Source organism: Sphaeramia orbicularis, chromosome 11 (genome assembly GCF_902148855.1).
Source record: "Sphaeramia orbicularis chromosome 11, fSphaOr1.1, whole genome shotgun sequence".
Lineage (NCBI taxonomy): Eukaryota > Metazoa > Chordata > Actinopteri > Kurtiformes > Apogonidae > Sphaeramia > Sphaeramia orbicularis.
The window spans coordinates 17,755,088-17,771,739 of record NC_043967.1 but is presented as its reverse complement, the minus strand read 5'-3'; the positions used below and the strand labels follow the sequence as shown (position 1 = coordinate 17,771,739).

At 36.0% G+C, this 16,652-nt stretch overlaps 1 protein-coding gene across 1 annotated transcript; it reads right to left on the bottom strand.

The window, feature by feature from the left end:
* Positions 1-485: 485 nt before the first annotated feature.
* On the bottom strand, positions 486-16,575 carry LOC115428419 (ankyrin repeat and MYND domain-containing protein 2-like). The gene is made up of 10 exons (XM_030147453.1): positions 16,307-16,575; positions 15,564-15,628; positions 13,359-13,497; positions 11,885-11,983; positions 11,637-11,797; positions 6,571-6,785; positions 4,663-4,798; positions 4,346-4,474; positions 2,444-2,564; positions 486-828 (listed from the first exon to the last, which is right to left on the bottom strand). The coding sequence occupies exons 1-10, from the start codon at positions 16,371-16,373 to the stop codon at positions 668-670; spliced, it is 1,293 nt and encodes a 430-aa protein (XP_030003313.1). The 5' UTR covers positions 16,374-16,575; the 3' UTR covers positions 486-667.
* Between the last annotated feature and the right edge of the window lie 77 nt (positions 16,576-16,652).

Here is a 16,652-nt window from a genome sequence, read left to right as displayed (position 1 = left end):
ATGCAGTATTCCTAATGCTCACTCAATGGGTCTCCTCTACTTCTCTACCACAGTAACACTGTGCAACACTATATACTGTTAGAAATAGAGTTAACTAATGTTGAAAGACATCTGGCTCCCAATACTACACAGATTCCAAAACAAACTTCATATTAACGTACAAACATGTGTGAATGTTACATAAAGAAGTTGTATTTTGTCGGATGTGACTGCATTATCAATGATGCAATGGAAGAAATACCATAATCACAGTGGATTAAAGTGCAGTAAAACTGATGAAAATATAAAAAGACAAAGTAAAGAACAAAGAAAAAAGATCATAGCTCACTTACTATATTACTGGAATGAAAATTCTGAATTTTATTTAGACTAACATCATTAAAATAACTAACATTTAACATCTGTTACTATATTACTAAAATTATTGGTGTCACAATGGTAATTTCCTATTTATAATTAGGAAACCTCATTAGCTTTAGGAGGTTTTGTGTGTTGCCCTGTTTGTAAAATGTCATCAGCTTTAACATCATTGATTATTTATGTTACCTGAATTGGAACATACAGTACAAAACCGCTGTTACATCACATTTCTGTTCTACCACACCTCTCCAAACGTAGGGACTGTGGTACCTGGGTGTCAGTGGGATCGGGGCTGGTGGTTCTGCCCTCAGTCCTGGGTGAAGGGCTGCCCCTCAGATGAAGTAGAGGGGCGTGGACAACTCAGCAGCTCCGCGGGACAGCCCCCCGCAGCAGCCACCTTCTCCTCCGCCCGCATACAAAGCTCCTGTAGGAAATTGGCTGTTTCCATCACCAGGTCGCTTTCATCATCTAGAAACAAGGCACAGACAGACAAAGTTTTCAACACTAGGGGGCAACATTAACAACATGACTGTTATTCACTATCGCAGGAGGAGAGAGAATGAATACTCCATATGTATAAATTATGTTTCAGTGTTATATTACTGTAATCCTGAGTTTCAGGTTACTGCAAAAATCAAAATCTTACTAAGTGTATTTTTCTCCTTTCTAGTCCAAATATCTCATCGCACTTTAAATAAGACATAATCACCTAATGAGTAACTTGTAAGTGAGATATAAGAACTTATTTTTAGACAACAGATCTTGAAAATCTTATTTCAAGAAATCTTACCAAGATAATTTTCACTTATTCCATTGGCAGATTTTTTTGCTTAATTCAAGTTTTGTTTTTTTTTTTTGGCTTAATTCAAGCAAAAAAAAATCTGCTAATGGAACAAGTGAAAATTATCTTTGTAAGATTTCTTCAAATAAGATTTTCAAGACCTATTGTCTAAAAATAAGTTCTTATATCTCACTGAAAAGTTACTCTCTAGGTGATTATGTCTTATTTTAAGTGTGATGAGATATTTTGACTAGAAATGAGAAAAATACACTTGATAGGATTTAGATTTTTTCCAGTGGCACTGAAGGTAGGCGTTTCGTGAAGCAAAATATCAACTTGGGTGTTGAGGGTGATCTGATCTACATAATGTGAGTGCTTTATTTTTTTAGTTAGTTTTTTTTTTTTTTTTTTAGCAAGGTTTATTGTTTTGTTGAAAAGCCATATTATGCCAAATTACCATCCAGTGCAAAGAGTATGCTATTAATGTACAGAGAAATGCAATGCGTTAATATGTGTGATCATAAACGCATCCCCATAGGGAATCTTCTAACATTTATGGTTGGAATTATACACAGTGAACTCCCCCTCCATGTTTCATCTTTTTTGGAAGCAGAAAAAATCAAGTTCACATGAAAGGAACATAAGAAGCCAAAATGAATTTGATAATGATGCTAAATTTTTTCAGACGGATGTGTCTTAATCTTTTCTGTTTCACCACATCCAAACTGTCAGAGTGAATATGAAGGACACAAGTATCTGCTGCAACACTGACATTGAACTTTAGACATTGGAGACTGTTCTGTATTTTGCATTTGACTGGTGTGTTTTATGGATAAACACCAGCAGTTTTTTTCTTTGTGTAAACTTTGTGCATTATGTACTTTACCTATTACTTTTTGAAGGAACTTAACTAACCTTTCTAAGCTTCTTTATCATGTGGTAAGAGTTGTGAATATTCCTTTTAAGGGTACAGAGTAAAAGTTACCCACTTCGTGATCATATAACTATATAGTTGAAGCACTTTATGCTTTAAATGCTTCTAAAAGTTGAACAGCTGTAAAACAAAATAAAAGTAGGTAGTGTGAACAACATTCAACAGTTATTGCTGTCAAATGTGAATTAAAGACTCTCTTATATAAATTGAATAAATGTTTGATTTTTAAGTACAGTTGTATACTTTTTACAGAAAACACTACATTTAGATGTAACTGCCTCTGTTATCTACAACATTTGGATAAATGACCGTTAAATGAAACATACAGTTTTATTAAACACAACTATAACTGAATTCCTGGTAACCACCTTTCAGCTCCTTTAATCTGGGAGTGTCGTCCTGGTCGGCGTCCTGTTCCCGCAGAGCCCTGCACATTTTTTTATGGGTGAACCAGTGGAGTTTTTGGCACATTAAGTTGCAGTAGGTCACCTTAAAACAAACACAAAGACATCATGAAGGTAAACACCTTAAGATTATCCAGGTCAGTGTTTTACTGAACAGAACCACCTGAGGCTGAACGTCAACAAGACCAGGGAGATGGTAGTCAACTTCAGAAAGAAGAGGGCACCTTCACAGCCCCTACGGATCAGGGGAGAGACTGTGGAGGAGGTGGAGGATTATAAATACCTGAGGGTGGTGATCAGTAACAGACTGGACAGGAAATCCAACACTGAGGCTGTGTACAAGAAGGGAATGAGCCCACTGTACTTTCTGAGGACGCTGAGATCCTTCTAAGTATGCACCAAGATGTTGGAGATCTTTTATCAGTCTGTTGTGGCCAGGGCCATCTTTTTTGCAGCTGTTTGTTGGGGCAGCAGCATCAGAGCCAGCAACACCAACAGACTGGATAAAATGATCAAGAAGGCTGGCTCTGTAATCAGTCTCAGGCTGAACAGTTATGAGACTGTGGTGGAGAGGAGGACACTAAAAAAACTGATCTCCATCACAGACAATAATGAGCACCCTCTCCCCCACACACTGGCAGAGGTGAGAAGTAACAAAGTATAAGTACTTTGTTACTGTACTTAAGTAGATATTTTAGGTGTCTGTACTTTACTTCAGTATTTATTTTTCTAGCAACTTTTTACTTTCACTCCCTACATTTTGGCATAAATATCTGTACTTTATACTCCTTACATTGTCAGAATAGACCTGCTACTTTTTCAAACTAAACAGATGTGACAGTACATAAAATACATCACTTCAGAGGGAAAATCAGTGTGGAGGAGGGAAGGAGCATAGGCTGTGACCAGGGTCAGTACCAGAGTCCTGCACAGGGTCAGTACCACAGTCCTGCATGGGTCCACTATTTACAAACTTTTCCTTAAAGCTGAGTACTGCGACCCAACCTGTGATTAAACACATTGTCTACACAGTAACTCAATTTTAAGGGCTTTATTTTTTGGCAAAAACACGCATCAATAAATCTCTAATATTTGCTGCTCAATGACATTGCGGTCGGATGTAAACAGAGGTGAAGCTTACATAAAAATAAAACAAACTAGCTGTGGATCAACCATGGTCAAATTAGATGATCATCATCATTAAATTTCCTGACAATTATTTTCATCCATGAATCTTCTTTTTTTTCACTTCCTTGCCCACTACCCGCCTGCATTTCGTTTAATTTTACTCATCCCATGAAAATTGTTAGAATTTCATTTTTTTTTTACCCGTCCCGCATGTTTTTGCAGGTTACCTGTCGGTTACCCGACCCGGTCCAGGACTCTAATCAGTACCAAACTTTTATGATTTTTGCGTGGTTAAATAAGTATTGTTTCATTCATGGCAAAAAATGCAGTTTTACTTGTTACTTTTGTACTTCATTACAACTGAGAAGTTGTACTTCTTTACTTTTACTTAAGTGAAGGAGTTGAATCAGTACTTGTATTTTTACGAGAGTATTTTTTTGCACAAGTAGCTGTACTTCTACTTAAGTACAGAATGTGAGTACTTTTGCCACCTGTGCACACTGGACAGACAATGGAGCACCTTCTCTATCTATCTATCTATGTATCTATCTATCTATGTATCTATGTATCTATCGATCTATCTATCTATCTATCTATCTATCTATCTATCTATCTATCTATCTATCTATCTATCTATCTATCTATCTATCTATCTATCTATCTATCTATCTATCTATCTATCTATCTATCCAGTTACTGGTGTCACAGTGGGGTTTTACTGTATGAACAGCCACTTACTGATTTACAAAGGGAGCACTTCTTTTCTGCTCCCCGCTCCCCACATGTAACACAGTAGTCGGCGTCTACAAATGCCATCTGACCTGTCAGGGCCTGGGTCAGAACTGAAATCGCCGTTGGGTCATTGCCCTGGAAACAACATGAAGGTGTGATATGTTCAGTACCATCGAACACACAAACAACCCACCACTATCTGACTGTTACTAATCACTGCCTAGCACTATTCGTCCTAACTTCCCCAATTTAAACAAAAGCTTTAAGCTTATAAAATGTATGTCTAACATAAACTGCACTTCTCTGCTTTATTCTTCACTTACAATCTCTACCGATGCAATGCTCCTCACCAGCTGCTGAAGCAGAGTGGCCTCACAGTAAGGAAACTTCTGGATGCAGTCTCGGATGAACTTTTCCTGGTACTGTGGGAAGCCATCGCTCTCACGGCCCCTCAGCAGACTGGGGAAGCAGCAGCAGCAGCAACAAAATTCAAAATAAATAATAGGAGTATGGTATCATTTCAATATACAGTGAAGTTACAGCTTTCAGTTTCACTGTGTTTGTGGAGAAGACTTATTCATAAAAATGATTACAAAGAATAAGGTGAAAATATAAATGAAGTTTTAGTATTTCTATTACATGCTTTAGAATAATTAGAAAATGTGAATTTAAGACCATAGCTGTAAGTGATGTGGGAAAAAAGACTGCGATACAGAAATGTGATATCTGTGGACATATATTAGCCTATGTACAGTATCTTCTTTCAGTCCCCGGAGGCAGGAGTTGGAGAAACTCCAGACAAATTCCTGAAACATATAAGCCACCATATCGGGGAAAAAAAACAAAAAAACATAACATCTCAAAATATGTTAGGAAAACCAGTATGATGATGGTATGGTACACAGAATATCCCCACCAAGGAGCTACTGTAATTGTCTGCATCTTCTTGTTGGTTGATGTGACTATCAGTGGAATTACATTAATGCAACTGAAATGAGTTTCAAGAAACGTGGTGGCCCTTTACATTTCAAAGAAGATTCAGAAAAAAAGCAGATATGCAACTGGAATTATTTCTACTTTTTCCAATACAGATAGAATAAGTCAGATACCACTTAAAACAGTAGTGCACTGAAATACATGATTGAGCCTCTCTATGTTTTAAGCCTCAAAGACAGCTGTTTTCTCTTCTCCTTCCTCCCACTATCTGTGCATTATCGTTAAGAAAGTATCACTCACTACATAAAAGACCTTTAACTACACGCTCAAAATTTCAGGTATGTTTTTGTCTGTCATTTTCTTTTGTAGAGATTTAGTCATTTTAACCCATAAAGACCCAAATATCCACCAGCATCTAAAAGCATCTACTGATCTAAACTGTTTAATACCTGTTGATCCACTAATTCATGTAAATAATTGGTGTAAAATGTATTTTGTCATCTTTTCATGGTAATCAGATATGACCATATTGGATGTTCAAACATTGATTGACCAGTAAAACCCTTGGAGTGTGATGAATAACAGTTGATGGAGACATTTTGCTTATGTTCGGTTAATGATATACTTCATTGAAAACGTCACCTTTTCTTAAGTTTTCTCTGTTTTTTGGTATAATAACCCTCAATGTAAGCTCAGCATGATGATTAAAGTACATGATCAGTGAATTAAATGTCAGAAAATACCTCATTTTCACTGGAAAAAATGCAAAATTGAGAGGATAATATTATGATAAACGGTGATAAATCATTTAAGAAAGTTTAGATTTAGAGAACAATTCATTTGGGAACTGTCACACAAGTAGCACTGGGTCTTTATGGGTTAATACTATGACGCAGCATTCCCACATGCACAAATATTCCACCAAAACAACTGCTCTCCTAATATTATTAGGTAAATGCTGCCCAAAAACTAGCCAAACAACCTAAATAACTCTCCAGAATTTTTTAGTTTATTTTATTGATTTATTTTGAATATGGAAACGATACAAGCCTCCTGATTGCTACTAATTGACTTTGTTGCACAACATAATATAGAAATGAAAATTCAAGGGACGCATAAAACAATAATACACACAAAAAAAGAAAAAGAAAAAAAGCCATATTCGAAAAGGAATATGTGACACAGAATGACAGTGGAGGGTGCCAGATCTACAGTATCTACACCACTGGACCAGTTTTAATCTAGTGTACAGATAGATCTGGCTGTGTGAGACCACCCATGTCCAAAAGCCTCACCTCTTTACCAGTGCGTCCAACTGATCATCCCGTTTCTGTAGGAAGGACAGGCATTTCTGGAAGATGCAGCTGATGTAGTGCATCTTCATGGCCAGAACCTCATTCATGTCCTGCTGCTTCACACACTGCTCACACAGCAGATCCATCACCTGGTAACACTTCTCAAGAGCTGCCGCATCCACCAGCAACGGGTTCTCCTTCACCAGCATGACTATCTGACAGATTGGACAGTTAGACAAACGTTTCAGAACTCTAGAATGGTTCTGGGGGCAGAACTGACTGGCACAGAGGAGTGAGACTACCATAGGTTCTTCCATTTCATGTTGCATTACTGTAGTTTATGTAAAGTGTGCTGTTAACACCACAGGGCTGATAGCGAGAGAAAGCAGACAGCATAATTTGGATGCCAAGACATTCATAATTTTCTCTGATGCAAAGTTTAGGTTAAGACAGAGCATGAGCAAACGTAAAATGGGGACAAAACATCTGCAAATCTACCCTAAAACATGAATTAAATAAGAAAGACTGAAGCTTGTGTATATTATGATTAGACACATCTGTGTAGATATTTATGGTGTATGTATATATTATATACATGGATACTCAAAGCTGATGTGTGCGGGATAAAAACCCACTATATTGATATGAATACCCCTTCTGGTTATGGGTGGGTGGGTAATTTACCAATGCTCTGATGTTAGTATTTGATGTGTCATGATGTGATATGTTTGGAAAAAGGAAATAAAAAATGCAAGTCATAAAAAAGAAAGACTGAAACTTAGATCTAACTAATGGTCAGACTTCATTTAGAATTGAATATGTACCTGTTACACAAAGCTGTTTACTGTTGACTGTATTAAATAGAACTGATGTGCTTTGAATTTTTACTAAATATGCTCAGTTCACAACAGCAGTTTTAAAGGGGTTCTCTTTAAATTTTCTCAACAGTAACTGAATATTCTTATGACTACCAAAAACCACCAACCAATCAACACTTTGTGTACACAGACTGTACCACTCACTGAATAAATATAAAGATCATTGTTTACACCAGTGTTTTTCAACCTTGGGGTCTGGACCCCAGGTAGGGTCACCTGGAATTCTAATGGGGTCGCTTGAAATTTCTAGTAGTAGATGAAAATAAAAATAAACTTACTGATAAAAAATATATGGTGAGTTGGCACGACACATAAGACATGACAAACTCTGAAGCTGAAACTGAAGCTCTGTGGTACTGTTTATCTTTCAAATATTCATTGTGGTCAGTTTCAGATGCTGCAGCTCTTTCATAATTCATAGTTTGAGTTCTTGTTTGTTCAGTATTAATTGTCATCCTTGTAAATCCAGGCTGGACTGACTGTACATATCCTGACCAAGGAAAATAAAATTCTCACTTTATGCAGTAATCTACACCTGGCTTTTCTGCCTCCGTCCATAACAATATACATTATATGGACTAAATGTCATCTAAAATTAACGTTTATTTGCACTTTAGTATAGAAAACTATTACATAATCAAAAACAAATGAACTTTAGCAAATTTATGTCTCAGTTTGAATGTCTGGGGTCGCCAGAAATGTGTGATGTTAAAATGGGGTCACGAGCCAAAAAATGTCAGGAACCACTGGTTTACACACATGTGTATTATGGTATCATCAGGTTTTCTTCTTTAAATAAAAACTCACAGCTGGTTATTCATAAAAGTCAGTCAAAATATCACTCCATCTTATAATCTTCATGTGCTGTGTCAGCTGATAGTTTACATCAGCGGTTCTCAATCTTTTTCACCCCAAGGACCACTTCATCATCAAAAAAAAAATTTCACGGCCTACCTAACCAGATGGCCAGTTTCCCACTTCCACCCTTTGACAAATTACATTTTTAAACAGCCTATATTACAATATTATTATATTTTGTATATTACAAATTAAGTCTGAAGTATATTACAAATGGTGCAAACAGCTCGATGCTAACAGAATGTCTTTGCACCTTGTTGCTAACATTGGTCGTCGGTTCTCCAGCTTTTCTCTTTAATCACTGATCCATTGTCGCATTTTACAACTGTTCAAGTTACTCTTTATTTTGTTCCGTTTCACTCTTTGTTTCTGATTAGTTAGCTATTCTACTTCATTTCCACCACAATTCACAAGAGGTTTTTAATATGACTAACTGTATAGAGATGGTGACATAAAACATGGGTTTGCATAGACAAATTCAATAAAAGTGTACTCTTAGACTAATGTAGGCTACATTTGATTCACAAGTCAGATGAGGGTGATTTGAGAAAGACTGATATAAATTTGACTTTCTTATGATGTTCGCAGACCACAGTTCGAGTATCACTGGTTTACATTATAGCTCTGTTAGCTTAACACCGTTTTTAGACAGAAAACACCCAGGTAAAACCACAAATCACCTCTGTTTTCTGTACAGTTTGTGTTGTCAGTAGCTGCACTAAAGATCTGTTTGAAATCGCCCAAACAAGATCAGAACTGTCACAGTTTAGTCTGAACATCACACAATAACTTAATACCTTCATAAATCACATAATCAAACTCATCCATATAAAAGAAACACTGTGATTTCATCATCAAACGCCATTCGTTTCATTTATTTCTGTGTCCAGTGGTGAAAACAACAACAGTGCCTCTAGCTTTTATCATTTTGTCACTTTCATTGACTCTAAGGTTGTTTCTTAGTTTTCATCCCATCTTATCACTTTCTGATGCTTTGGTCAAAGGCCCAGTGGTGTTAGTTTTCTTCGCTATAGGAGGCAGACAGAGTAACTCACTACTCCCTCTAGTGGTCACCTGAATCCATCGGACCGTCAGTGTGAATAGAGTCATTATGTACAGTATCTCTACCAATACACTGGTAATACACTGGTATCTCTGGCATAACTTCAGAGCTATCGCCTTTTTATAACTGGCTGCTTGACTCTATAGCTGCATTGCCACTTTTGGAAAAAAAATGTAAACAATGTCCTAAAAATCATTGGGAACATAAATATAAAATCTGTGTATCAAATTCATGGCACATTTATATTTGTTCATATGTCTCAGTGTTATGCCAGTAGGACTGATGCTACTGACTGCATAGCAAAACCAAAATATGTCTTGTGTAAAACTGATACCCCTTTGAAAGACTCTGAAAGGCTTTTACAATGTGTTAAGACTTCTTTATCATATACCTTTTAAATCCCTTAATGCTCTGTGTGATCTTTATATCCCACAAAATACTTTAGAGCCTTACAAGCAAAATCATTTGTTTTATGTTCATATCATATTCTTCTGAGATGCACGTTCACTAATGCTTAAACATGCAAGTGTTACCAAATATATCTGTGTGACACGCATTCAGATATATTTAGATGCAGAGTGGGGTCCGTGAGCTGAAGCAGATCCGACGACTGGTCACATGGACCTTTATAGAATGTGAAAGGCACTGGGATACCAAAACCTGACTGTGAAATGAATATGCCACTTTAGGACTAATATTACAGGAGACCATCACACCACTGCCAAAACACCAACTCTTCCTCTGTTCAAAGAGTCAATTATTACTTGCACTAATTTTTGACAATACTGGAGGGTAATAATGTTTCCATAATTTATTATTAGGGATTCAGTGATGGCAGTTAAACATATCAATGAACAATGAATATCAACACTTTCCAGCCAAAATAGAAGTTTTATATTATATTGAAATGTGTTGTAATTAAGACCATCTCGTATTAAATCAGGTCAGGACCAGATACACAACAGCCACATTTTACAAATACACAATATGGCTAATATGAGCTACAGTACTGTATATACATAGAAGACTAATAGGTAGAGCTAATGTTAAGTCTGCTTAGATGAGAAAAGGAAAGATTTCTGAGGATTTTTGCTAGAGAAGCAATTAGATAGCTAACATTAGCTGGCTAACTTTGTCTAACTGATGTTAGGTATAAGAAAAGTGAAAACTAGTTGCAATAAATTCAGCATTTGCAGTATGCAAAGTTTAGGAAGTTAAGCATTCCTGCTTGTGTAACAAATGACTTCAGTGATTTAATTCAATCACAAACTATTTACACAAATGGTAGAAAATAGGTCTAGGAATTTATTGATGTTTACTAGAAATTCCAACTTAATCCAGTGAGAAATACGGAACTTGTAACAGGTATAGAATATAGTGTACATGCAGTATAAATGAAGATATTTAAGTGTGATGTTTGACAGTAAAACTTCAAAAATCCAGAGAAAGCATTTGGAAGAAATCCAAAAATCCCATGAATTTTGGGTTATGTTAACATAAAAACCTATTCCTTGAGCTATAAACAGACCCATATGTCACATTTGTGATGAACCACATCAATGCAGGTGATAATGCACCTAAAAATCAACAAATATGTAACAAACACATGCATTTTATAGGTAAAAATGGTTAAACTTCACCACTTCCAGTTTGAAAATCTTTAGCCTTCCCATCTTGATGATAACATAGGGTTGTTATAAGGTTGTATATTAATACAGAGTGTTACTCTATGAAATGACTCATGAAATATTACAAAATCAATCAATCACTGTTACTGTGTTCGGTCCACCTGTCCTTCAGCCACATTTTGCTGAACCTCATTAATTTTCTAACATATCAACCTGACACCTGTCTATTGCTTTATTCTGTACCACCAGACTCCCATCTGAATATAAACTAAAGTATTAAAACACTGTAGCTGTAGTGTTGTGTCACAAAAACTAATCCTTTCAGAGCCTCAGTTCTGCATTATGTGTTTTGTGATTCTCTATCATACAGGTGTCATAGTCCTGTTTCAATGACATTTGAAATCAGTTTTTCTGGCAAAAATCCAAGGCTATACCTGAGGTGGTATGAAATAATCAGTGTACTAGTTTGCAATATTTTTCATAGTTCCCACAGAATAAATCTGACACCATGACAGACACTTTAACAGCGTACCCTTAAACATTACATACATGATAAAACTAGAGTCACAAAAAATGCTCTTAAGACCAGACAGTGAAGCTGTGAGTGAGTTAGTTTGAACTCTCTGAGTCAGTCCTCACCTTGACCGGGTTGAGGTTAGTGGTCATGATGATCTTGTGTAAGGGGCCTGCCAGCCTCGGAGGCAGCTTGGGCTCACTCTCAAGCCCCTGAGGTTTGGTATAGTACTCCAGCCTTGCCCGGGAGAAGAAATTGTTGATGACCGTTACACAGTCATGCTGGCCTGGAAGGAGAATGCACATTACTGGTAAAGATACAGTTTTCTTTCCATTCCTGGTACCTAAACAGGTTAAATCTTTGTAGGTCTCACCTACAAAAGCTGCCATTTGAGCAGCGGTGCGACCAACAGAGTTCACTAAATCTATCTCTGCTCCTGCATCCAGCATCATGGAGGTGATGTCAGTTTTACCTGAAGGATGTGAAATTATTGGTTTAATATTTGGAAACATAACATAGCCTGAACTGGAAATCATCCATCTAAACAGAAGCTCAGTTAAAGGTTCAATTAGTAAGATTTGGAAAACATAAGCAAACAGTTAATACAAGAGATGATGTCTCCTTAAAGGACCCATTTGTAATACTCAAAAATGATCTAAAATTATCACTAGATTGTCAAGAAAACAGTTCAGTTAACATCTCACTTGTACAGGGTGGGGAAGCAAAATTTACAGTATTTTGAGGCAGGGATTGAAAGACAGTGTATGACCAATTAGTTTATTGAAAGACATAAGAATGTATTTGCCACAAGAAAATTGACATAATAGAAAATGTTTTTATTCTATGTGTCCTCCTTCTTTCTCAATAACTGCCTTCACACGCTTCCTGAAACTTGCGCAAGTGTTCCTCAAATATTCGGGTGGCAACTTCTCCCATTCTTCTTTAATAGTGTCTTCCAGACTTTCTCGTAATAGTTTTGCTCATAGTCATTCTCTTCTTTACATTATAAACAGTCTTTATGGACACTCCAACTATTTTTGAAATCTCCTTTGGTGAGACGAGTGCATTCAGCAAATCACACACTCTTTGACGTTTGCTTTCCTGATTACTCATATGGACAAAAGTTTCTGAAAAGGTATGGATAATAGTGTTAGGTATGATTATGACATCAATATATGTTTGGTTTCAAAACAATTGACGTAGTGCCTGCTGAGAAAAAACAACTAAATGTTCATTGTAAATTTTGCTTCCCCACCCTGTATGTACTGTATTGCAGCATTATTTACAGCAGATAGCATGCTAACCATTAACCCCAGTGCAGTTTCATGCCATTTTCTAGCTCTAGAATGTATCAGACAATAAGATAGTGTGCATATTGTAAAAATACATCCATGTTTGGTGATTTATTCATATTAGCAAGAATGTGACTCTACTTTGGTGCTACTAGGCCTTTTGGTATTAAGACACTTTTCATTTAATACTACAGAAAGGATATATGTGCTAATACTGGAAAACTATATAACAAAACATATCTTACTGCAAAAATACAGACAGTTTGTGGAGGAGAGGGCTTTAATCCTCTGTCAAAAAGGAATGTCAAGCCTACATACTGACTGGGTTCAACAGTTTGACAGTGGATATCAACACCACAAGGAGTTAATATCTGAATTTCAACATAAGAAATACATTTTAACACAAAGAGCCCAGAAAGGACAAACCAACCACTCTGATCAAACTGTGAGGGTGAAGCAAAGGATGTTCAGTTGGTTCCAATAGCCAACTAAATATTACACACAGAGCCGTTCATCATCATTTAGCCAAACAAGATTCAACACAAGCAGTGATACCTGAAAGGCCAGCAAACATGAGAGCAGTGTATCCATATTCATGCTTGTTGCAGTTGACATCAGCACCGTGCTGAAGCAGCAGACGACACATATCTGCTTTACCCTTATAGGCCGCATGCATCAGAGGAGTCATGCCATTCTTACAAACAAAGGCAGCAAACAGAATTTCATTAGTCTGCATCTCTGCTGATACATTTAGGGTTAGCTGTGTGTTCAAATGAGGAAAAAGGCAGTTAATTAAAATTGTGTGATTTTCTAAAACTGGTAAAAAATTATAGTATATTGTAGTATATCATATCATTAATTATGTTTTAAGCATTGTGCGTACAAGCTGGAGTTAGTGATTAGCTTACCTTAGCTTGAATAAGCTTAACATAAACGCAAAAAACAGGTTTTAAGATAGCTCAACTCTGTCCAAATTTTTAAACTACACCTGTGTAAATATTTTTAACTTAAAAATCTTTCAGAGATATAAGTAGTTACTTGCTTTTTATAAGCATATACTGAGAAGATAGATATTAGTGGACATTAGCCTATGTTCGCTAAAGTCAGTGATTAGCTTAGTGGAAACACCAGACAGAAAAAACTAAAAAGCTTTTCAAGATCTGTTTACATCTCATAGATATTAAGGTTAAGGTTAAGTCACTTTATTATCCTTGTAGGAAAATTTGACCTCTGTATTTTACCCATCCTAATACTTACACAGTACCTAGCATTAGCAATTCACATAAGCATGTAATATTACATGTTATGACATATATGACAAAATACGACTAAGCTGTCTGCTTTAGTAATAGAGCAGGCAATGCTTTTAACTTTTGCGTGCTGTAGTTAAAAATATATTAACACAACATCACCAGACATGATGTCTGTACTATGATATTCGTTCATTGTCAGTGATAATTCTTATAATAATACAAGTAACATCACTAGGAGCAAAAAACGGTACAATAATGATACTTATAATAAGTGTGCATGATATTTTGCTGAATGCAATCTAAAAAAAAAAAAATCCTGGACCTGTAGTAAATAAGGAAATTAATCATTCAATTTGTAATGTGAAAATTTCAAATATACTAATGCAAAAAGATTGGATGTTTTATCTATTTGTAAAATTAAATTACCCACCAAAAACCTGAACACTGTGAGGTGTTTTGATCAGAAGTTGTTGCAATGGTTGTAATAAAATTGTACTAATACTTTGCAAAAACACTTCCTAACTTAAACATATATCATTTGAAATCTGTTTATTGAATGTTACATCACTACAAACCCTGCTGATGCAAATCTGTAAAGGGGCCTTGGTGGGTGGTGGTGTGAACCTATGTCACCACACCTGATTCTGACAGACCAGCGAGCTGAAGGAGTCTGTGTGCTACATGTAGTGGCGTGATGCTATTATCAAACACTTTCAAGGACTGCGTGTGCCTCTCAAGAGTCTTCTCCATATGTCTCTTTGGAAAACATATGCTACGGTGGCATAACTGTAACATTATGGGCGGAAGAAGATCAAGGGGTGGGGGGGATCTTCTTCATTATTCACATTTTTTAACACAAAGCCTGACTGAAAAGAAGTAACATCAGAACTCATCAGAAGGACACAGTTCTAGTGTGTGAAGAAAACATGTGATACATAAAACAGTTTTCCAATGACTTCCAATTTACTAGAAAGTAAATATGCAGAAACCAAATTCCAATATAATGTAAACAGTTTAAAAATTGAAAGTATGGAAAAGAGAAACAGGGTATGAGCCTGTTTTATAATGTATTTGTTTCTGTATTGGAATAGATGTTTAAATGTATGGAAAACTGGAGAGGCATGTAAATATGGCAGTCAGTTTGAGTATGTACTGTAAAGCTTAGCCCTAATACTTTAATTACATTAATTTATTATTATTTTAAGTTCTGCTTCTGCTTTTTGTTGTTTTTTTTAATTCTTTGTTTGAAAATTAAATAGTAAATAGATAAATAAATGAATCAGTAAGATGTTTTTTTTTTTCATGAAAATAAAGTTACATTAAAACACACAGAAAACAGCAGTACAACATAGACATAAAACTATAAAACCTTATAAATCAAAAAGCCTGTCTAAATGAAACTGCTATGATTAAAACAGAATAAGTGTAACTTATAGCAAGCTTCTAATATTTAATAACCACTAAGCTATTTTATTTCATTGTTATTACTAACAATACCCACTTATACCTCATCCAAACAGTTGACTCGAACATCTTTGCTTGCAAGCAGCTGGGCAGCCTCTTGTACATCACCTGTATCAAAATAACATAGAAAAAGTGGAGGTGATAGATTAACTTTGCACGTAAGAAGTAAGAGAATAAGAATAAGATAATAGTAAGAAATCCAGCTCTGGCTGTGCATTGTGATGGGATATAACCGACACTAAAACAAACATCAGTACAATGCTGTTACTTATTTTGTAAACAAATAATGCAGTATCTGAAAAAATGTCTTTGGACACACTTTTTTTCTTTTGAAGATAGATATAGATGTGCTTTATTGATCTCAAATTGGGAAATTACAGTCCAGCAGCAGCATGACACACAGTAGAAAAATAGAAATGTTGAACACAAGAGCAAACACATTATAAATAATAAATTAAAAGTATAAAACCAGATTAAAAACCTGGATTATTAAACTGGAAGGTGCTAAAATAAACTGTAATGTTCAGTATGATGACAGAGCAAAATTACCTTTAAGTGCAGAGTGACATTTGGATATGTTAAAGACCTATAAAATACAGCTATTCTTTGTTTTATTTTAATTTACTTCTTGCTTATTTCTGTGTTCAGACAAACAAAGCATGTACTCTTGTTTCAGCCAGACTTTCCTTGGCTGTTAATGCAAATAAATGTAAAATGCATGATCATTAAGCAAGGTTTTCTAGTAAAGGATAACTAGTCTTTAAAGTATAAGTATGGTCTACTTACCAGCTGCAATAACTTGTAGGATCTTCCTCTCATCTGCAGACAGATCTCCTTTCTGGGGTTCAGCCATCCTGTCTGATCAGCTTTGGTTCTGATCTCGGTTCTGGTCTGATGTCTGTCCTTCAGTCAGAGAGGAAAAACTGCCCTGTTATGTCCAGGTCCTGGTTATATACAGCCTATGGTCCAGATGATTGAGGCTACAGGTGGACTGATGAATCTAGCTGCAGCTCACATTAGAGGTGGGCCATACCATTATCGTGGATGACACCTGTTGGCTTCCGAGTAGAAAAAGAGAAACAAAAGACTTAATAATAATATTCAATGTAACTCTTATCTAGTTTCAAATATA